The 23,947-nt window shown below is 36.1% G+C and overlaps 1 protein-coding gene across 5 annotated transcripts in view; it reads left to right on the forward strand.

The window, feature by feature from the left end:
* The window catches only part of RBMS3 (RNA binding motif single stranded interacting protein 3), a 760,896-nt gene that overhangs the window by 187,405 nt on the left and 549,544 nt on the right, over positions 1 to 23,947 (forward strand). For all 5 annotated transcript variants that reach the window (XM_025375203.1, XM_025375206.1, XM_025375204.1 and 2 more), the window contains exon 3: positions 17,521 to 17,579. In XM_025375203.1, the coding sequence (XP_025230988.1) occupies positions 17,521 to 17,579 (59 nt within the window). The remainder of the gene's footprint in view (positions 1 to 17,520; positions 17,580 to 23,947) is intronic.

Raw genomic sequence — 23,947 nt, forward strand, 5'->3', positions numbered from 1 at the left:
AAAAAAAAAAAAAAAAAAAAAAAAAAAAAAAAAAAAAAAAAAAAAAAAAACTTCTGCACATTTTTACCAGTAGATAGATACGAGAATGGTGATAACAGCAATGTTTATAAGGACAAAAATAAAGGGAAGGTGTTTGGATAAACCTAAGTGAAAACAGATGGGAGATAGGATAAATAAATAGTGAATCACTTGTTTAATGGAACGCTATAAACCAGTGAAAATAACAGAATTACAGTCTTTTACACCATCATGGTTGAATTCATGATTAAAAATGTTAAGTAAAAAAAAAGTTGTAGTAAAATATGTAAGCTATGGTTCATTTAAATAGACAACTAACATGGGAAAACTAAGCTATATGTATATATATGCATATAAGACAACAATAAGAAAGACAAGGGAGGGCCGGGCGCGGTGGCTCAAGCCTGTAATCCCAGCACTTTGGGAGGCCGAGACGGGCGGATCACGAGGTCAGGAGATCGAGACCATCTTGGCTAACACAGTGAAACCCCGTCTCTACTAAAAAATACAAAAAACTAGCCGGGCGAGGCGGCGGGCGCCTGTAGTCCCAGCTACTCGGGAGGCTGAGGCAGGAGAATGGCGTAAACCCGGGAGGCGGAGCTTGCAGTGAGCTGAGATCCGGCCACTGCACTCCAGCCTGGGCGACACAGCGAGACTCCGTCTCCAAAAAAAAAAAAAAAAAGAAAGACAAGGGATATTTTGTTACAGAACACAGGGAAGTAGATAAAGTGTCTACAGGGGAAAGTGGAAGAAATGAGGTTGGACAGAGGCCAGGAAGACAGTTCACAACTAAGCCATGAATTTCTTAAATTCTGTCATGTTTTATATCTTTCATATATTTATAAAAAGTCTCACATATTTAATACTCATGTATATAGAAATATGTACTTACACATTTATATAATTTACATGAAATTATATAATATATAACCCTATATTTTATAAAATTATATAATATATAACCCTATATTATGTAAAATTATACAATTATGTAATTCAATGACCAAAGAATATAAAAGCATAATATAAACTGATTATATTTAATTTAAACTTCAATAATTAAATATACTGAAATATAATAAATTATAACACAGATAAACAAGGTAGTATTTGTATATAAATAAACTAAAATTTAAAAATACCCATGATGAACCCCCAACTTTTGCCTTTTGACTATCATGATGCAGAAAATACATGTTTTAAGTTTTTTTGAACATCTACTTGTTTTAAAATTGCAATTTGGCAGTAAATACTTTAAAATACCCAGAAACTACCTAACATGCAGTTGAATCTATAGTTTGAAAGATTCTTTTGAGTTTTCAGAAGACATGTCACTTCTTACACATAGTAAATGAATTATTTCATTGTATCAACAACTTTAAATAGCTGTATCAGTTATTCTCCAACAAGATTAAATCTAGTTGTTCATTGACTCCACTGTAGTGGTTGTAGGAATAAGTCTTTCTATAAGTACACATTCATACAAACACCACAGATTTCCATGCTTTCTCATTTTTTTTCGAGAAACGTATAATTTATAGAAGGAAGCAATATATGCTAGCTCAAAACATACTTATGGCAATACTAATTATAAAATAACCAGTAGACATGTACGTTAGTAGAAATCAGCTGCTGATACTTGTATTAGTTTGAAGTTTGTTGGTATGCTTATATACCCTGGAATGATGACCTACTTGAAAGAAATATGACTGTAGAAATGAATTAAATGAACTGTCACATATATTCCTGACATTTTTTGGTATTTAGTAACTTATTACAATCAATCAATCAATAAACACACTAATAAATTTAATAACTAATAATAACTAATGATTCCCTCATAAGTGTGTAAATTATAAACCACCCAGTGAGTCTCATTACTTACTGCTTAGTCACTGCCTGCTTGTTTGTGTATGTAACTTGCCCTGATAAAAATTTTCTAAGAGTACTAATAGATATTTATATTAAATACATTGCTTTTGGCACTGATCAAACTTAAAAGTCATGTGGACAGGTACAGAAAGTGTTAACGCCAGATACAAAATAATTTATGTAATATGATTACCACTGTGTGAAACACACAAACAAACAAAAAAATATATAGAAAAGAAAACAACATAGCATGTCTTTGTGTGAAGGAGTTATAACTAATTTACATGTTTCTGTTTTTCTACATTTTCCAACTCTGAGTTTATGGGATATGTTCCCTCTATATTGGCAAAAATAATCAACTTATGTCAGTACTCAGGTAAGGAGTAAGCTGAAGACAGTTAAGATAATTTAATATTTATGGGCATGAAATGTAGTTTTTCATTCATTTAATGTTAAGGAAAGTAGAAGCAATTATGTTCCTGTGGCATATGAAAAGCACATATTACATAAATATACTAAATTTTACTTTGGCTTCCCCATGGTTAAAGTTAAGACAAGCGAACAAGAGGTCACCTCTTGAGCAGAATATATTTCATTTTGTTGGTAGGTGAATTCCATTGTGTAATACACATCTGTAACCACAGCCTGTAATCCAGTTGGGAAAAATCATGTAGCCTTGAAGAGAACCTACCTGGTAATAGAATCAGGCTTATTTGTAAAAAATAAATACATGTATGGGCATACAAGTTATATACTATAAATCTCAAAACTACTATATTCATTGCTATAATTAATTTTATATCACGAGGACTTAGGGTTTTTTTTTTGGTAATTACTGCCATTTGATATGGCTAAATGTCTTCTTAGATACAATAAAATCCAGTATGTTATGTGATAATTTATTCTCATCTCTAATGTGTACTTCTATTTGCATAGTTTTTCTTTATTCAGCTTGTGTCAAATGGTTCTAAATTTAAAAAGATTTTAGGAACTTTAAACATAACAGTAAAATTTCCTGGGAGAATGATAAATAGAAAGAATTTCATACTTCCCCATCTCTATGTATCTCATCCTCACTGGAAAACATTGTTAGCTTCTGTCATCAATGCTACTATTTTCTACACATTTTTATTGAAAAGTAGCAAGTAGATAGAAAATTGTACTAATCGTCAGTATATAGCTTGTTGTATTTTCACAAACTGAACACACCCATGTAACCAGCAGCCAAATCATGAAACAGAACATGACCAGCATAGGAAAAACCCTTTATGTCTCTTCTCTCTTTTTGTTTTTGTTTTTGTTTTTTGAAATGGAGTCTCACTCTGTCAATCAGGCCGCTGGAGTGCAATGGCATGATCTTGGTTCAAGTGATTCCCCTGCCTCAGCCACCTGAGTAGCTGGGATTATAGGCGCCTGCCACCATGCCTGGCTAATTTTTTGTATTTTTAGTAGAGATGGGGTTTCACCATATTGACCAGGCTGGTCTCGAACTCCTGACTTCAAGTGATCTGCCTGCCCCGGCCTCCCAAAGTGCTAGGATTACAGGTGTGAGCCACCACGCCCAGTGCCTCTTCTAATTTTTCATCTCTGCCAAGGATAACCACGATCCTGACTTCCAATACATTAATGTATATAAATGCAATTGTAGACCATATACTTTGGTTTATCTGGTGTCTTTTGCTCTGCATTGTTTGAGGATTCACCCACAATTGTTGCCTGTAGCTCTAGTTTGTTATTCTTATAATGGTATGATATTCCATCGTTTGAATAAACCCAAAATATTTATCTATTCTATTATTTATGAGCATTTGGGTAGTTTCCAGTTTTAGGCTGCTGATGAATATTCTTATATTTGTAAATAGTATGTTTAGTACAAGGGATTACTACAAGAAAAAAGAAACACAGCTTCCCTAGTAATTTTATCTGATATGGACGTAGCAGAAAAAAGATTCAAGTTTAACTTTTCTTTTGATTGTTTACATAGGATTAACATCTTCATTTTTGCTTATTTTACAACGTATGTTGAACACCTATTTTGTGCTGCGTTTTGTGTGATGACTGGGTGACACAGACAAGGAAGGCACAATTTATGTTTTCAAGTAACTCTCAGAAATAAGTATGTGCTTACCATGTAGTAGGGACAGTGCTACGAAGAGGCATACTGGTCTAGAAGAAGCTTTTAATTCAGCTCAAAGAAAGATGGTGAGTGAAATATTTCTAGAGGAGACCATTAAACAGAAATTAGACAAAGGAATTGTGAGTAGAGAGGCAGGAGGAAAGGAAGAAAGTTCTTGGCTGATGGAGTTACAACATAGCAGGGAACATTTTAGAAACTTCCCATGATTAAATTTGGTTGTATTTAAGGGGTCACATTGGGGAGTGATGGAAATAAAGAATAGAAGGAGAATCTGAGCTTAGTATCTCCCCTGACTGATATAGTATAAATAAGATATGTGAAGCATTGTGAAGGGCTAAAGAATTATTAAAACATAAGAAGGTTCTTGCGTAGTTCACTGAGATAATATTGCAACCCAGCTGAGCAAAGTGATACATATGGTAATGAAAGGTTTATTATGGTATAAATAGTGTCTCTAATGGATGCTTAAGGCATAATTAAATACCAAAATTAAGAAGAATAATTAGTCAAGTACAATGCATTTGTCAGTAAGTGACTGGCTTTAATAAATTTCTCCTTTTTTTTTTTTTTTTTTTGGAGACAGAGTCTTGCTCTGTCACCCAGGCTGGAGTGCAATGGTGTGAACTTGTCTCACTGCAACCTCCACCTCTCGGGTTCAAGCAAGCAATTCTCCTGCCTTAGCCTCTGGAGTAGCTGGGACTACAGGTGCACGCCACCATGCACAGCTAATTTTTTATAGTTTTAGTAGGGACGGGGTTTTACTGTGTTGCTCAGACTGGTCACAAACCCTTGAGCTCAGGCAATCCATCCAGCTCAGCCTCCCATAGTGCTGGGACAGGCAGGAGCCACTGCGCCCAGCCAATTTTTCCTTTTCTTATTTTACACCACAATTAAGAGTGATTGATCTCATCTTTCCTCCAGGAACATTACCAAACCATGAAATGTTTACAGTATATCTACTAGACATAAATATCCTTTGCATCATAAATGTATAAAGCATGAGGTATCTTCTAAAGGATTATGGGATGTGATGGGTGCCTAAATACAAAGATTCATAGTCATAGATATTTCAAGAAAGTATGAAAACAGTGCTTTGGATTGTGAGAGTACAGAAATCAGGTCATATTGAGAGCATTATGTGGGGCCTTGTGTTGGAAGTTAGATGAATATATTTAAGCTTATTAAATAAGAGTTGATCTGGTAAAAAGATCTACAAGACAACATTATATTCTTCCTGGCATGCAGGGAGCAGCTGAATTTTTCTTGCATTCTTCCTTTATCCCATGACCCTCCTAAATGGCACAAACCAAAAGGCATCCGAGGTGTGTTCTTTGTCATGTAAAACATCCCCGCTGACTCCCTGTGGAATGAAAGGCATGCGCTCAGGGGAGTGTGCAGGCCTGCAGTAATGAGAATGATTAAGGCAAATAAGTGAACCAGAAGTCACTGATACTTCGCTTGAGACAGCATTACACAAACTTTGCAGTCTACTCAGTTTCTTGATTATGCTTTATGGAATCTAATTATAACATAAGTCTGTAATTTCTGACCAATAAGCAATTAAAAGATTGTGCATGACCCCAGCAACTATTGTTTTTGAGTATCTACTATAAGCCTATTATTGAGCTAGAAGACTTTACATACTCGTTTAGGTCTTCTCACCTACCTCACTACCAGTGAGGTCGTTATATACATTTTACATAGAATTTCTAAAGTTCTCTGGATTATAAAGAGTCTATAAAGCCAATAATTTTCACATAGGTAGTTGAACTATGCCATTGATTTATGCGATTATGAAGTATTTAACTAAAGACTGGACAATGGACTCCCTGGTATAGTTCCACAAGGATTGATCTTTTGGAGTGACAAATAACAGCTTTACCTAGTATGCATCTCAAAATTTAATATGAGGAGATTAATGTATTGATAAAATAGCTGTGGTCTCTTTCACATGGGTGCTTCATTTTATACATTTTTAGAAATAAGAAAAACAGAGTTGTTTTGAATTAAAGTTGGCCTTGATTTTATCTTTTCTGCTTTCTCTATGTATGTAATTTTTTTAAAAAAAGAGAAATCACCTTCATGGAACTAGTTATTTCTGTATTATATAGCTTTGTGTATTTTGCCTTTTGTGGGTTCTGAATCTTTAAATGAAGCATGCATTCTTGTATTACTTAATCACAGAAATGCAATTTAAGTGTTACGAAGCTCAGAAAGATTCTACAGACATCTCAAAACTGTCATTCTTTTACAGACATCATTGAGTTATTTGTATTAGGCATTTATAGTAATACTCAAAACTGTGTATCTATTAAAAAGCTTACAGCAGCTGCTATAGTACACGGAATTTCTCTTTTAGCATTTAAACTCATTTTTTTTTTCCTTTGAGTGTCCTTGTAGTTTTAAAATAATACAGTTTCATAAAGTATTTTACAATCAGTATTTTTAAACTCTTTTCTAGTTTGACCCTTGAGTGATATTATAGCTCACTCTCTTTGTGGATGAAATGAAGGAAATGTGCTCAACATAATATATAAAAAGCAATGTATCTTTATCAGCAGAGTATGCACTTTGTCACTTTGCAGAACAGGAGACATACCACTGTATCTAGACATACTTGACTCCCATAGCCGTCCTAATCATCTTGTTTAATGTTCAAGGTGTAATATACGGTATTCACTAATCTATTCACTCATTTAATGAATATGTATTGAGTCCTGTGTGTAAGGTTTGAATAACTCCACTGTTAGGATAAAAAAAGATACAATATAGTAAAGTACAATACAGTAATAATAAAATACAGCATTGTATCATTGATACAATTAATGATCCAATTACCATCTCTAATAACAAAGATATGCCCAAAATACCATTGGATCATAACTAGAATTAAAATTAGCTACTTAAGGATGAGAAAAAAAAAATCAGAGATACGTCAATTCAGTAAGGATGAGGAGATGAGGTTAGTGACATAGACAATGTTTATTTTTTCTTTTTCTTTTTCTTTTTTGAGACAGGGTCTCACTCTGTCACCTAGGCTGGAGTGCAGTGGTGCGATCTCAGTTCACTGCAATCTCTGCCTCCTGGGCTCAAGTGATCCTCCCACCTCACCCTCCAAAGTAGCTGGGACCACGGGAATGCCCCACGATGTCTGGCTAAGTTTTGTAATTTTTTTTGTAGCGATAGGATTTCACCATGTTGCCCAAGCTGGTCTCAAACTCTTGAACTCATGTCATCTACTGATCTTGGCTTCCCAAAGTGCTGGGATTACAGGTGTGAGCCACCACACCCAGCCCAAAGACAATTTGGAGGAGGTTAGAATGAAACTAAGTGACCAATGCCAGACTTGGGAGCTACCACCTCATTAGCAACATATAACTTATTTCAAAATCTAATAAGTGGTTTGGAACTGTGCTTGCAGATACAGTGAGAACCAACTGCCTTAGTCCATTTGGGCTGCTATAGCAAAATGCTACAAACCTGGTGGCTTATATAAAATAGAAACTTATATTTCACAGTGTTGGAGGCTGAGAAGTTCAAGATGAAGGCACCAGCAGGTTCATTGTTTAATGAGGGCTCCATTGTCTGGTTCCTACATGGTGCCTTCCAGTTTTGTCCTCACATGATGGAAGTGACAAGGCAGCTTGCTGGGCCCTCTTTTGTAAGGGCACTAATCACATTCTTGAGGGCTCCATCCTCATGACCTAATCACCTCCCAAAGGCCCCATTTCCTAACACCATCATATTAGTGATTGGGTTTCAACAGATGAATTTTGGGAAAACACAAACATTCATATTGAAGCACCAAGAATGTGTTATAAACTGCTGACTTCCACTCTACTGAAATGTGGCTCTAAAAATGGCTACATATGTTGCAGATTTAATGGAGTTTTCTCTTAAAACTGAGACTGTAGATGATGTCAGGATTTTCAGAATCAGATTTGATGTCTTCTCAAATAGCAAATGTAAAATCTGCTGTGAAGCTATGTTTTCCATTATGTATTCAGTTGATGTTGGATACACAGTTGTACTAGAATGTGCTACATATTGTGAAGCCATAAGCTGCTTCAAGGAACAAGTTTCTTTAAAAGGAAGTTCTAACAAGCAGTGGTAAATATGCAGCTATATTATTTCCAAAGAATGTTGGTAATTTTTCTGCATTTTAAAGGACTAGTTATGTCCAAAATTTGCAAACCTTACACATTTGTGTGTGTGTGTGTGTGTGTGTGTGTGTGTGGCATCTTGACTGGCCAGAGGACTGAGTTTTATCTGAGCTTATTCACTATACATAGGGACAGCATGAAATCAAAGAAAGAGTAGAGCTTTGGAAGCCAAATGTAATTGAATTTAAATATAAGCAATATAACTTAAGTGCTGCATGAACTTAGCCAGGTAACTTAATATACCTAAATTTAATGATTTCATGTTAAATAAATCAAAATAATATCAATTAATTATGTAGGCATGAGAATGTGCAATAAAATATCTACTGCTCTCTGTCACATAGCAGGTTTTTAGTTAATAGCATATATAATGTATATGTGTATGTGTGAGTGTGTGTGTGTGTATATATATATATAAAACATACATGTGTATATACATGTAGTCCGATCATTAGTGGGTGTTTCTGATCTGGGAAATGTTGTCAGGTCCATAAAAATTACTGAGAAATTTAAAGATGTTCGTGGAGGCTTATTATGCATCACGCTCTATTCTGATCTGAGCCTCTTTAAAATGAAGGTCTCATTGAAGAGAAAATCTCATGGGGGAAACAACAGACAACACATCAAATAATAAATATATAAATAAAGTACTAGGTGATTTCATACAGACTGTGAGCACAGCAGCTATTCAGATTTGAGAGAAATAACCGGTGATCAAATAAGCCAAAACACGCAGTTAAGTTTTGAAGGACCTGTATTATTTAGCAAGAAAAGGGGAAATTAGACAATAGTGCCAAGATCACAAACAGAGTCTTCAGGCTCACTCAACTTAGATATTTTTTTATTTGGCCTTTACATTGCTTTGTAAAATCTCTAAGCCAACCTTAAAAAATTGGGAAATTTTGCCTAAAAATCAATTTCTTTCAAAAAAAACATCAGAAGGCCTGCAAATGCTGGGATTATATTTGTTCATGGTAATACTGGTTGAGCTGACAAGCAGGCGTCCCTTCAGTTGAAGCGTAAGTTCTCCAGGCCATCACAGTCTCTATCCAGTATCCATTTCAATACCTGATTAGTTTCTGCCCTAAAAATACTTTCAGAGAAAAGAAAAAGGGGAAGATAGTGAGTTAAACTTTGTTGTGTCATTTGAGATGATCATTCAGCATACAGGGAGAAATATCTAATTAACTGGATATTCAGGACTGAGGATTGAGTGTGAAGACAGATCTGGAGAAGAAACTTTGAGAGTGAAACACAAAAAAATGAGAATTCAAAGCATGAAAATAAAGGATATTTATAATACAGTTGTTCTTATACTGTGATCCTGGGATCAACTCATGCCCAGTCTCAGACAAACTGAATCAGAAACTCTGGGGTTGAGGCCCCAGAGTTATAAGAAGCCACCCAGATGTTCTAATGCACATTACAATTTGAGAATTATTAGTGTAATGCACATTGTAGCACTGAAACTCAAATGGACTGAGGATTAAGCTTCATCTACACACACTCTCTGGAACATGGTGGAAGAGAAGGGGTAAGTGATGGAGATAAGGGAAAAAGTATAGGCAAGAAAAAAAAAAAAAAAAAGAAAAGAAACAGGTGAAGGTAATTCATTAATCCCAAGGGAAGGATATTTCAAGAGGAAGCTATTTCGGAGACCAAATGGTGCCAAGAAGTCAATGCTAGTAACTGAATATTTTTACCAATTAGGAAGTTACTGGTCACTTTTCAAAGTATTGTCAGTGTTTAGGAATTAAGCAGAAACGGGATAATGCAAAGAAAGAAGCAGCTTGAATAGAGCAATCATTCAAGAAAAGTCTAGCAGTAAATGAAAAGAGAGAAACCCTATGATAACCAGTGTATGGATGGATAGGATTTGCAAATGTTTAAGGGCAGGCAGAGGGGAAAGAGCCCTGGCATTTGGGAAGAAGTGTGTACATTTCAGAGAAATATAGGTGAGAGATAGGGAAACAGGTCACAGACATCACAGGGATGAATACTAATGGGGGAGGAAAGGAGAGGCAGGCCTTCTTTTGAGACAGGAGAATGGCAGGTGGCACTAGAGCTGAGAGGCAACAAGTGTTGGCAGAGCCTGGGCTCTGTAGCTGGTCTGTCTGAGATTGGATCCTGCTTTTGGTACTTCCTAGTCACGTGACCCTGGGAAAGTTACTTACCCTGTGGCTGGTGCAGTGTCCTCATTTGTAAAATGTAGCTAGACACAGTGCCTCCCTCAGGGGTTTGTTGCAATGATTAACATGAGTTGAAAAACGTAGAGAACTTAGAAAAAGGGTTAGTGTCTAGGAAGTGTTATAAAAGTAGGTGCCAGCTAAATGAAACACATTGGGGTGGAGATGAGAGGCTTTGAAAGGGAGACCCATGAATTCCTGAGAGACCTTTAAAACCTCCAAAATCTGAAAGCCACTTACATAAGAACTTGAGAATTGATACTACATGGTTAGGCTCTAGAAGGCAAATGGTTCTGGAGATGGGGTACTGTTCAAGATTATGCATGAATAAATGAGGAGTTGATGGCAGTGAGAACCAAGAAATGCCAGGGTCAACATGTAGTCGACCAGATTTAATGGCTTTCTTGGATGATGGCCAGGAAAGGAGACACTAGAAAACAGGGTAGAACAGAGGTACTGAAGTAGAGTGGTGGATCCTGGTGGAAAGATTAGGAGGGACAAGCATATGGGAAGGTAGTGGAGACAGCATTCAAGTGGCCTGGAGAACAGTCTGAGCAAGTAACTAGGTATTGTCAGAAGGAGACTAAGTGAGTGAAGAGGAAACTGTGAATTGACTTGGAGTACAAATTAGAAAGCATAAATGCTAAATCTTGTGCTTTCTTGGGTCCTCTGGAAGCATTGAACTGGGACATTCTGGCTTTATCAAATGATCATAAGATAGTAGTATCTGAGTTATTATTTTATGCTATACACTAAATGTATAGGTAATAAGGGAGGGTTGAATAAGAGAAAGGAGTCAATTTTAACATGTCACACATTGTGCTAGGAGTTTTAATACATTCTATTTTATTTCATTTTTACAGTTGCTATAGAATACGGAACATAGTAATCATACAGATCAAGGAACAGGTGCTGAGGGGTTGAGTAATTTGCCCTAGGTCATGTGGGTGGAGAGTTCAGATTCAAGTCTATATTAGTTGATTCTAAACCTCATCCTCTTTCTATACTAGTTGTCCAAATATTAAAGAATATTAAATATGCCGAAATGCACTGGAATCAGTTGTAGAAGGTACTCAGATGCATGCAAGGTTTCTGACTCTATTGGTATGGAAATCCCTTTCTCATAAACTTTTGCTAAGGTGACAGCTTATATATATCCCCAAACTACATAACCCAACTATATAACCTAAAGTATAACCCAAGAGTTACTAATTCTGAAAACTAGCAAATAATTGATTTTCTTTTGATTTAAGAACTTGAAAGTATGCATTTTTGGCCTGCTATTTTTGTGCCATATTTACATCTATTTCTAATTAAGGAACAAGTAAGGCACAAACCAGTTAATAATCATTATCTGCTTGCCATTTTTCTCACACGATTTTCACTCTAATTCAGTCAAACTACTACTTAGCAACTAGTTATTTCAAGTGGCAGGAGAGATTTACATAGGCATTGCCAATGTTTCCTTTGGACTTTGTTTCTAGAAGGTATCTGAAAACAAACTTCAAGACAGCTATATTTGAGTTGTAAGTTGTTACTATATTTGGCTAAATGAAGAATATCGTCAGGCAAAACTCTGAAAAAATACACAGACTACAATTTTCTCTTTCTTTCTCTCTCTCTCTGTCTCTCTCTCTTTCTTTCTTTTTGAGACAGAGTCTCACTCTGTCACCCAGGCTGGAGTGCAGTGGCACGATCTTGGCTCACTGCAACCTCTGCCTCCCAGATTCAAGTGATTCTCCTGCCTTAGCCTCCTGAATAGCTGGGATTACAGGTGTACACCACCACGCCCAGCTAATTTTTGTATTTTTAGTAGAGATGGTGTTTCACCACATTGGTCAGGCTGGTCTCAAACTCCAAACCTCGTGATCCACCCATCTTGGCCTTCAAAAGTTCTGGAATTACAGATGTGAGCCACTGCCCCCAGCCTACCATTTTCAATTTAAAGTATTATATGAACAAAAATTTGTTTGAAGCTTTAAAGGTTGTTGCCCATATCGATAGAAACTTCTCTTAGTCAAGATCGAGACCATCCTGGCTAACACAGTGAAACCCCGTCTCTACTAAAAAAATACAAACAATTAGCAGGGCATGGTGGTGGGCGCCTGTAGTCCCAGCTACTCAGGAGGCTGAGGCAGGGGAATGACCTGTACCCGGGAGGCAGAGCTTGCAGTGAGCGGAGATGGCGCCACTGCACTCCAGCCTGGGCGACAGAGCGACCTCGTCTCAAAAAAAAAAAAAAAAAAGAAAGTTCCTTTAGTCTTCAGTCTCTGGAGTATTGCAAATAACAAACCACCTCTTTGCTGTTTGTGTGTTAGTCTTTTGGAGCAGTGGTTCTCAAAGCATCATCAGCAGTATCACCCTTACCTGGGATCTTTTTAGAAATGCAAATTCTCCAGGCCCACCTCATATCTACTGAGTCAGATTTCTGGGGGTGGAGTTTAGCAACCTGTGTTAATAAGCCCCCTAAGAGGTCCAGCTGCCCGTTAAACATGGAGAACCACTTTCTTTGAGTATATCAAACTTGAAATGCTGCTTGTACTCCTAGGTTCCTGGTGAAGCTATTTGTAGCATGAAAATAGAAATTTGCTAAGTAGGAATACACTGACCTGGAAAAAGACTCATTTTTTTTTAACAATTGTTTTTCTAATCTCTAAGACATATAAAAATCATTCCTCATTGATAAAATATTGCCCCTTCTTCAAACACTTCCTCTTCTAGGCACTTTTCTCCAAATCTCCCACATAGATATTCTTATTTTGTGTTCTTTGTAAGGTACTAGCCCCAGTGGTATGTTAATAAAAGCCGTTTTACTTTTCACAATAGACATGTAAAATTTATTTGGTGTAGATGCATGATTACAGAGTTTGACTATCTCTCGGGGGAAAGAAACACTGCCCAGATTATAAGACCAAGGACCAGGTTCTGGATTATTTGTTATCTACTCTTTGTAACACTGTGATACTTCTAGGCTTCTGTTATCATACGCAAATGTTAGATGAGAAAGAGTTTGGAGGTCTTAGGTAAGAGCTTGGAGGGGACAAATCATTGAGCAAAGCACTTTAAAAAGGAGTCTTGTCTGATGAATCCTCTCACCTCTGTTCCTTTTTGCAAAGCTCAGGAGGCCTTGGAGAGAAAATTATTGTGTTAGTTTGTTAGGACTGCCATAACAAAGTACCACAGACTGGGTGACTTCATGAAAATGTATTTTCTCACAGTTTTGAGGTGGGAAATACAAGATCAAGGTATTGGCACCATTGCTTCTTCTGAAGCCTTTCTCTTTTTCTTGTAAATGGCTGCCTTCTCTCTATGACTTCACATAGTCTTTTTATGCCTGTCTCTGCTTATAAGGACAACAATCATACTGGATTAGGGCCTATCGTATAACCTCATTTTACCTTAATTACCTCTTTAAAGACTCTGTCTCCAAATACAGTCACATTCTGAGGTAGTGAGGATTTCAATTTTAACATATTAATTTTGAGGGGACAAAATTCAGTCCATAACAATTGTGCATGGCTTTGATTACTCATTTGTAGATTGAACTTGTTAATACTTCAGAATATAAATGGGTTGTAAACTTGTAGGTGAAATCTGGCTGATGTATTCCATTAGAGAGATAGCCCTACCACATTCCAACTGGGTCCCTGAAGCTACAGATATGCTCCATTACCATCCCCAAATGCCAAAGAATGAATGAGCCATCTAGAAGTAGGCAAACAACCACATTTGCTAAAAGGATAATGTTTCATCCATTAAATAAATGTGATACCTTTTTCTAGTCTGTTATCAATATAGAAGGCTTGTGAAAAATGAGTTAGCTGAGAGTTAATTGACTGCGGAGACTCTATTTTCAGTCTCTGCCTGTATTTTTTGAATTAATATACACAGTGGGTGATTCAGCAAAAGGGTTTAAAAATAAATTCTTTATTGAAGGATCCCACCAATTTGATGTCTTCATAATTCATGAAGAGTAGACCCATAATAGCTCTATTTTCTCTTCAACTTTGAAAATAAAAGATGCCATTAGTTTAAATTAGGCTTGTATGTGGAATAATCAAGTGTATCAACAAATATAGTTTGACTCAGATGCTGTTTAAGACTAAGAATAAATGCCAGAAAATAACTGGCTAGTTCTTTTAAAATATTAAATATGAAAATTGTATTGACAAGCTAGGGTAAAAGTGTTTTAAAGAATTGATAGACAATATATAAATTTATAAAATTCAATTATGAAAACTCAAAAATATAATAAGCAAATAGTTAATGTAGAATGGCTACTCTTTTAAAGCGTGCTCTTAGAATATAAAGAAAATAGAATATAAGACATCTTATTAGAGACCTGGCTGTATTTGAATATAAAGAAAATGTCATTAGAGACCTGGCTATATTTGTAGAATATATGAGCACTCAGGCTAGTTGGTGAATATGTAGGTATGGAGTCGCCAAAAAGCATCTTTACAATGTTGTATTAGGAAGTTCCTACACTGGCTAGAGAAGGCCCACGTGGAAAGAACTATAGTATAAAATGTATTTACTTGATTTATTTGTTTCCCCTGAGAAGTTCAAACCCCCGAGGAAGTAGACCGTGGATAGTATTTTATCTCCTCTAGCTGTGAGAAATGAAAGGATAGAGAAGTGAATTGGATTTGTCTGAAAGCTTCTGGAGCCAGGAGGCACATGGGACTGGTGCTCAGGTGTCTATGTCCAGGCATTATTCAGCAATTTGGTCACATAATTTTCTCTAATATTAGATTTTTTTTTCCACTGGTGAGTGGCATAGTTGAAGAAAAAAACTTTATGAAGACGTAAGGTCTTGATCTAAACCCTAAGAAGGGAAAGAGTAAGTAAATGAGGTTATATACATGAAGGAACACTTTTTACTTCAGAAATTTTTATTTTCCTCCAGAGTGTATAAAACTGTGTACTTTTAATCTGTAGTTTTCATTCTAATCTGCTAGTATACTTTGATAAAAGCATAATTTCATAGGTGTATTACATTCGTGGGACTTGTGTTTATAGTGGTTAGGTCTTTAAAAAAAAAAAAATCTAAACCTTATTTATCTACATCAGTTGTTGACTTTGCAGATCACAAAGAATACAGAGCCAGTCATGCAGAAAGTACCTGTTCGTCATCTTGAGAGTTCAGACATGAACTGTAACCAGTGGCCCATTAAGTACCTTCTCTTGTTGTTTAAAGCATATCCTAGCTTTGCAAATTAATTGTTAATGCAGAATGTTGTAACGGAGCCATGGGATGAAATTCCTAGTACTCCAGTCATAGTAGAGATTGTGTCAAGTACTCTGAGTTGTGTTCCATTGTTTTGTGATTCTGTGCTATTGGGAAGTCTTGCCTAGAGAGTGTTTAGAAATAGGGAAGTTAAGAAATAGCACAGTTTGCTTTTTTGGACTGTGTGTGTGATTTGCCATTGATAGTAATATTGTAATAATTTCTGAGAAATATAATAATTCTTCTTTGTTTATAAAAATGTTACTTGTCAAAATACTCACAAATGCTTTCCATAAGAAAACGTTTGACTTTTTTTTTTTTTTTGCTGTAAAAATGATTACATATACTACATTTAATGAAGTAGAGGACATTCTTGTAAGATTGATACAGTAGGACAATATGCATGCCATTAACTATTGTTAATAGTCCAGTTGTGAGATGAAATCCACCATGACACACAGTAATGTTTAATTTCATATTTAAGACAGAACTAAATTTCAATTTAGAAGGTTCTTATATAAAAATTTCAGGAACACCTTTATAAACCAATTAAGAAGGATTTTTGTCTTAAGGGTTTATGTGTCTCGTGTAAGATAGTTATACCTGTCTATTTTTTTTTCTTTTTCTGATTTTTACTTCTCACATATTGTATTAATGGTGCTTGGTGTGGGGAAAAAAAAAAAGATGCAGTGACATTTTCTTCTCTTTTCCCTTATTTTCTACTCTAAAATACATATAATTTTGCAAATATTTATTTACCTTAATAGCTCAAACTTAGCTAACATTACAGCTTTCTAATGGGCATGATTGTAGGTACCATGAATCATTGTCTAGTAAAGAGACTGTTCAAATATGATATTATTTTAATGGTTATTTTCCCCACAGAGAAACTCTTGGGGTGAAATAGAGCTCCAAAAAGAGTGTTTTGGGGGAGATGGGAAAGGGAGGATTGGGAGTCTTTAAAGGGAATAATCTCTTGTGGTAATAGGCGTGAGGTAATAGTCATTTTGATTATATGAAACAAACAAAAAAGCTTTGAATGGGTGAGTATCTGTACAACTAGGTAGAGTGAGAACATAATGAAATCCCTAACATTTAAAACTAACAATGTAAAGTATAAATGTAATTATCTTTTAGCAAATAATTTTACATGTCAATTTTCTCAGTGGAAGATTTTGACAGTCTAAGTAGTAACGTTTGAAGCTTTTGGGACAGAATCTTTACCCCCTTCCACTTTTCATCATTCTCAGAGAATGCCAAAGGGTTGGAAACATTTTTATATAGCTGATAGCAGGGAGATCATCATTGGAAGAAGAGCTAACATTGATAACACTTGCTCTGTGTCGGCCACTGTCCTCAGCACCTTAGGTAAACCCCATTTTACCTTACCCCATTTTACCTTCATTTTACTCTTCTCCTGGAGTCTAATATTCCCAAAGATATAAATGTTGATTGAACTAGGAGATTTGACATATTTGGCTTCTCATTTTTACAGATGAAGAAACTGTGTCTTAGTGAAGTTGGGTTAAACTCTATAGTGTTACAACACAAGGTGAGAGTCAGAGCTGGATGCAAACCCTGTTCAGTCTACCACCAAGGTCCATGCTTTCTTCCATGGATCCACAGAGTGTGATTTACTGTGATCACAATCACATGTGATCTTCTTTTGGCTGCTTGTGACAACCTGACAAGTTTATTTTTGAAGCTCAACCCATTGCTTACATAGGGAAGAACATTCCTAAGTTATAAAGAAGAGCTGGTGAAAGGAAATCATCCAGGTGTGAAATAGGAATTCAGAGCTTGTTTTCTTGGTTTATCCATGCTCAGTTGTGTGTGCCCTGATGTTCATTAGGGTGTTTTAAGTGTCTTCACTGGGTTACAATAACATGGATTTTTTCTCTCTCTCTCTTTCAGGTATGGAAAAATTGTATCTACAAAGGCAATTCTTGACAAAAACACAAATCAGTGCAAAGGTATGTGTAAGGGCATCTGTACCCTGAAATTTTGCCTATGCTATCTGATTAATGGCTCTTCCATTGTAGAGGTCCAGGTACCAGCTCCGCAGTGATCACAGTGCCAATGTTTTGATAAGTTGTATTTCTAGTAACATTGCTCATTAATTTTTTTCATTAGCAAACAAAATGAAAATCACAAATCAGAACAAGTATCAAATTGCTTCAGCATAAAACTAAATTACCTCCTAACAACTTTGGGGTGTCTGATGTGAATGGTATCATCAGTGATGCAAATTGATTTCCTATATAAAAATGAGGAACTCTGAGGAAAACTTCCCCATGCAAAACACATTTCAATTTATCTGTTCTTTAAAGCTTTAGCAACATTGGTTGGCTAGGAATGAATTTACTGATGGGCCTATTGTATTAAGCTTCAGTTACAAGCATCTCACGGGATTTCAGAGTTGGTATCTTATTAAGACAGACTTCGGTTTTCCTGGAAATACTTCTGAAGTCATCTGACTATATCTGTGGCTCATGTTTCTTCATGTCTGGGAATCCTGTGTTCTTTTAAAAGTTGCATTAAATTAATTGTGGAACCTGTATGGTCTCTCTTGTGTGACTCAGAAAATTAGAATGCTTCTTATAACATGTTGTTTGTTGTTCCTTTAATCTAGTCTTTGAAGTAACACTGAAATCAAGAAGTATAGTAGAGCCACGTTCATTCTAAACACTGCCCCTATTTCATATACTAATATAATGTGCACAAGTTTTAGGAAAGAACACTAAGAAACTCCTGTATATGTATCTCCTTACCTACTTGCATAATGGTAGTCAGATTCAATTCAGCAGTTAAAAAAATAAAAACATTCCATGTCTTCTATAAACTTAGAAATGAACTACATTGCACTCCAACCTGGGCTACAAGGCAAGACTCCCTCTCAAAAAAAAAAAAAAAAAAAAAAAAAAAAAAAAAAAAAAGTACCAATAAGGACAGAAAAAACAAAGACCAATAAGGACAGGTTAAAATTTTGTAGGTTTTTAAATGATATCCTGGATATTTTACATTTAATTCTATATGCAACATGGATCTCTTAGTAGTTTTTGAGAAGACAAAATATGATTCTGTAGGTGTTTAGTAAAGTTATTTCAGCAAAAGTGTGTGAAATTGAATTATAAAAGGAGAGAGTGGAAGCAACAACAACAAAAAAATGTAGGCTTCAAAGCCATAGTACAAGAGAGAAATTAGAAAAAAAAATCAGCTTAACTATTACTATTAGGATAATAGAAAGGGGTTCACCATGAAAGTTTTTAAAGGTAGAGTTGGCTATTGACTCCATGTTGAGTCTTCTGATTGGGAAAGATGCCCATGCCACTTGCTGAAGTAAGAAGTCCAGAAGTAGTAGTAGTAGGTTTTGGGGAGAAGGTATTGGACATGCTGAGTTAGAGTCTCTGGCATGGCAACCATGTGGGAGATGTCAAAGAGGGAACTGTCAGAAAGTCCAGGGCTACAGATGCTGACTGAAGTCAAGGGAGTAGATAAGATTACCAAGGAATAATGTGTAGAAGGGGAAATCGAGTGGAGTGAATTAGGGTGGGCAGCTGAGAACTTGGAGAACATGTAAGAAGAAAGCTGGGCCATGACGAAGGGATGTTCCGTCAGTCTTGGCCTGTGGGAAGCATGTGACATGTTTGAAGCATTAGAATGCTAATTATATTGCATCTAGACCTGCCCAGCCCATATACAAAGTCTTAGGTCAGGCAGTTCATAATATTGGTCAAGCACCAATCAGGAGCACAAATGCTGCACAGATAAGCAACACCTGGAAACCTCAATAGATAGATTCATAACTGGAATGGTCAATATGAAGGGATACTTCCCTATGCGGAGTTTTGCTCAAGCATGCAGATGTCTATGGTTACAGTACAATACTGAAGACCATGAAAATGTAAATTGCCAACATGCAAAAACTGTACCCTTCTATAATTGTGAAGGTTTGAAGAAAAAGGGATGTAACTGAAAATGGGTGGTCAGGGTCTCCATAAGCAAATTATATAGTGGGAGTGTGGGTGTTTATCAGGACGAATTATACTATAGGTATCCTTACCTCAGCTCCTAAAATCCCTATCCACACTTTTTTTTTGCAACAGATTATTTAATTTTCTCTTTCTGTGGAGAGATTCCTAAAATCAGTGGAAACAGGGCCTGTGTACTGTAGAAAACTTATCTCCAAAGTGGGATGTGTGAAGGGTGATACAAGACTGTTTATTGGAGATACTAAAAGAAAATATTAGAATTTACATCTCTCTGTTTTTATATCAACATTTTGTGAACATTATATATTAATATAATCTTACAAATACATAGATTTCAAATAAATATGAAAATATTGAGTTTGCTGCTTCAAAATACTTTTATCTCTAGTGATATGAATAATGACCTCACCAATAAATATGGAAGAAGAAAAGGAGTAAGAGAAGGAGGTAAAAAAGGAAGGAAGAGAGAGAGGGAGGAAAGAAGGGGCTGTGGAACAGCCTAGGAAAATCACTTATAGAAAGGCATCTGTAAGAAATTGGACAGCGGTTAGGCCGGGCATGGTGGCTCTTGCCTGTAATCCCAGGACTTTGGAAGGCCGAGGTGGGTGGATCATGAGGTCAAGAGATTGAGACCATCCTGGCTAACACGGTGAAACCCTGTCTCTACTGAAAATATAAAAAATTAGCCGGACGTGGTGGCGGGTGTCTGTAGTCCCAGCTGCTTGGGAGACTGAGGCAGGAGAATGGTGTGAACCTGTGAGGCAGAGCTTGCAGTGAACTGAGATCGTACCACTGCACTTCAGCCTGGGTGACAGAGTAAGGCTGAGTCTCAAAAAAAAAAAAAAAAAAAAAAAGAAAAGAAATTGGACAGCGGTTAGACTGTTTGCACTGAGCGTAATATGAAGCAGGCAAAGTGATCCTGTGTCCATTATATTCTTATAAAAGCCTCCCGTTGCCTTGCTTATCCTCAGCATGTGGAGTCTGTGCTCAGCAGTGGTGAGTGAATCACAACATCAAGCACATCATGGGGGAGGTGCCCTGTAAGTCAGCAAATTCTGATAAAAAATTTACTACTATCACTTTCATGTTTTTAGAAAAATTCTATTTTAATGATATGCTGATGTATATTAGAGTATTTCCTTTCAAAAAATAGACCTTGACATAGTTATGAGAAGATATGATTAGAAAGACAGCAGTTATAGAAAATTGTGTATAATTGTTCAATAAGTTGCGGAAGTTAGGAGAAAGCTATGAGGTCATGGAAAGGTTCAAGGAACTGGTAAGAACGAGTATTGCAACAATCATCTAAATGTTTACTGGAATTGCCAAGAAATGAAGCAGGAGTAGTATTAGAAAAAGCAACTAATCCAAAAGGTATCTGTGGAGAAATAATGGGATGGGAAATGATACTAGGGATCTGTAGACCATGATGAAAATGAAGACTAGTTGGTTATAAAATTTGATGATGTGAGATACTCAATTGGAGAGTTTAGGTAGGGGAGAAACCATACTGAGAAAGGAGGCAAGAGGCCTGCCACTTACAAATCCAGTGGGAGGAGGGATGTGGGAGAGAAAAAAGAAACAAAACTCAAAGTTGAGAGGGCTACAAGGGAAGTAGTGTCCTCAGGGTGAGTTAGGTAATGATGGGAAACATGCAAATTAAAGCAATATGCAGTGATAGTTTATAACCACTGAAGTAGCAAACATTCTAACATGTAGGCCATTCAACGCTGTTCACTCTGAAACTGGTTCATCCATTCTTCATTGGTACCATGCTAAATTGGTATAGCCTTTTGAAAGTCAGTATGGAAACAGCAGTAAAGGGCATACAGTTGAAACTAGTCAGTCTGTTGAGAATATTTATTCAAATATGTTATCTAAACATATGTTTTAAATTATGTATCTCTGTACAACTCTGAACACTCTCATTTTCCTTACTAGGAAAAAATATAGGAAGCATCCAAATTCTAGCTTATGGAGCATATACAACTGTTATGTAGCTGTTAAAATGGTAGTCATAAAGACTAGACTATGCCAAGCCTAGAAACATGTTTATTATATGAAGTTAAATCAATATAAAAGTATATAAAATAATGTGTACACTGAATATGGAGCTCTGTAAATATTTGAGAGTCAGGATCAGTGTGGTTATGTCTGTGGTAGATCCAGGCTGCCTGGGTTGAACACTGCCTCTTCACTTAGTAGCTGTGTGACCTGTGGTAAATTAGTCAATCGCACTGTGCCTTCTGCAATGTAAAAACATCAGCAAGGTGATAACAGAGCCTCACTCACAGGGTGTTGTGATGATTAACAATGTTAATACATGGAAAATGTTTGACGATATCTCCTGTTACTTTTGTATAAAATACTGGCAATATCAAGCAAGACAAAAATGTTTGTTTTAACATAGTGGGATTATGGGTGATATATTATTATTATTATCTTAACATTTCTCCAAATCTGTTCTGTTGTCTTTTCGGGCAAGAAAAAAAAATACAGCTCTTGGAAAAATTAAGCTGGTTTTAATTATGCTTATATTTTGGTTGTTCTTTCTATGGAACCTGAGTAACTCATGACTATATGTTTCTTCGTTTTTGTAAAATAATTCCAGATGAAAATAGTGAAGAATTGGGAGAGAATAGCATGCTTTGCTTTTTAAAATAATAGGCAGAGGTTGAGTACTTCTTGACCATTGTTTTGTTTAGGATGTGTGAGGCGGCTTTTTCAAACAACATCATTAAGAGCATCAAGACTGTCATCATTAGAGAACACAAATTGGATTTGGTCTTCTCTGGGACACTTGGTTTTGAATACTTTGCAACTTTATCTCCAGGCAAAGGCTATACAATTAAATCTAAACATTAGGAACTCAAGGATTTGTTTATTTTTATTTTTAAAGACATGATAGGAATCCAATTCTTCATTAGCTGTTGCACGTACAGCATATTTTGTGTAAGTTAGTCTTTACCAAGGTATGAGAAAGTCCATGAACTTGTCTCCTTAGAGATAAAAAGAAAAGGTATGAAAAGTAACCTGATGCATTAAACCAGCAGAATTTAATCCTATTTTAGTATTTGAAAGAAAAGAAGCTTGTATGCTCTCCTGAATCCCAAGCACACCCTCTAAGTTAGGGACAGTAGTCAGGCCTAGGTAAGCTGACTTACTTCTTTATTCCGAAAGAGGTTATCAGGAGCTCTTTCAACATAACCTCTCGTTTTCAAGATTATTCTTTCTTAGGTGGTGGCTACATCAGCTTTCATTCTGTATAATATGACAACCTACAACAAAACAGTCATCATCGAGCCAAAATGACCAGAAATTGCTGAACAAAGCGAGCAACCGCTCCAGATGGGGAGTAATGAAAAACAGACCACAGTTCATTCAGATATTCAAACACAAGGACGAAATAAGAGCTATTGTACAAGTCACAGAGATTTGCACTGCATTTTTTTGCTTGTTTGGTTTTTGTTTTCCCCATGTGTTTTCCTTCCGGATCAGTGTATTTGCTAATTTAAAGAGTCAGGGAAAATTAAATGAAAATGATTGAAAACAAGGTGTAAATCTTAAATGAATTCACTGGTATGTGCCTTCCTGCTTTTGAAGGTTGGTTTCCCTTTTCTCCCTGCAACCACCAGCCTCACCACCATCATATTTCTGACAGGCTGTATGTTTAGAGTAGAGGAAATGAGTAATGGATATTCCATAGAAAGTTTCCATGCCTATTAACCATAGGATATAAGAATAGATAGAGTGTGCCAAACATACCAGCTCGCTTCTGAGGGTTTGAAATACTCTCTTTTGCCTTTGTTGTCACAGGCCAGTTACATTATATTTATGGAGCTTATGTTACCTTTGACATTACATTGAGCCCTTAAAACCAAAATTGGAGATGAGTATACAAAAGTTCTGAAATCATCCATGAAGAATATCATTCATTCTTTATTAAATAAAATCATAAATTGTTATTTCTTCTATAAGAGAAATAATTCTGCCTATGACACTTATTTTATTGAGAGGATGTAGAGCCCATCTAGGTTGTCTCAGAGAGTGGCATGACTTTGTTACTGTACTGAATCCATTTAGGAGTTCTAGACTCACAATCATGTTACACATTTTTAAAGTATTTCTAGGTGGATAAATATTAGGCCATACACTTGGATGACTTTGGAATTCATCCCTTTTATCTTACTTTTTCTCTTTTTTGCACTGATGGAATATTTATACATGTGAGGGAAGTACATCTTTCTTCCTTCCTTTCTTTCTTTCTTTCTTTCTTTCTTTCTTTCTTTCTTTCTTTCTTTCTCTCTTTCTTTCTTTCTTTCTTTCTTTCTTTCTTTCTTTCTTTCCTT

The sequence above is a fragment of the Theropithecus gelada genome, chromosome 2 (assembly GCF_003255815.1).
Source record: "Theropithecus gelada isolate Dixy chromosome 2, Tgel_1.0, whole genome shotgun sequence".
Classification (NCBI taxonomy): Eukaryota; Metazoa; Chordata; class Mammalia; order Primates; family Cercopithecidae; genus Theropithecus; species Theropithecus gelada.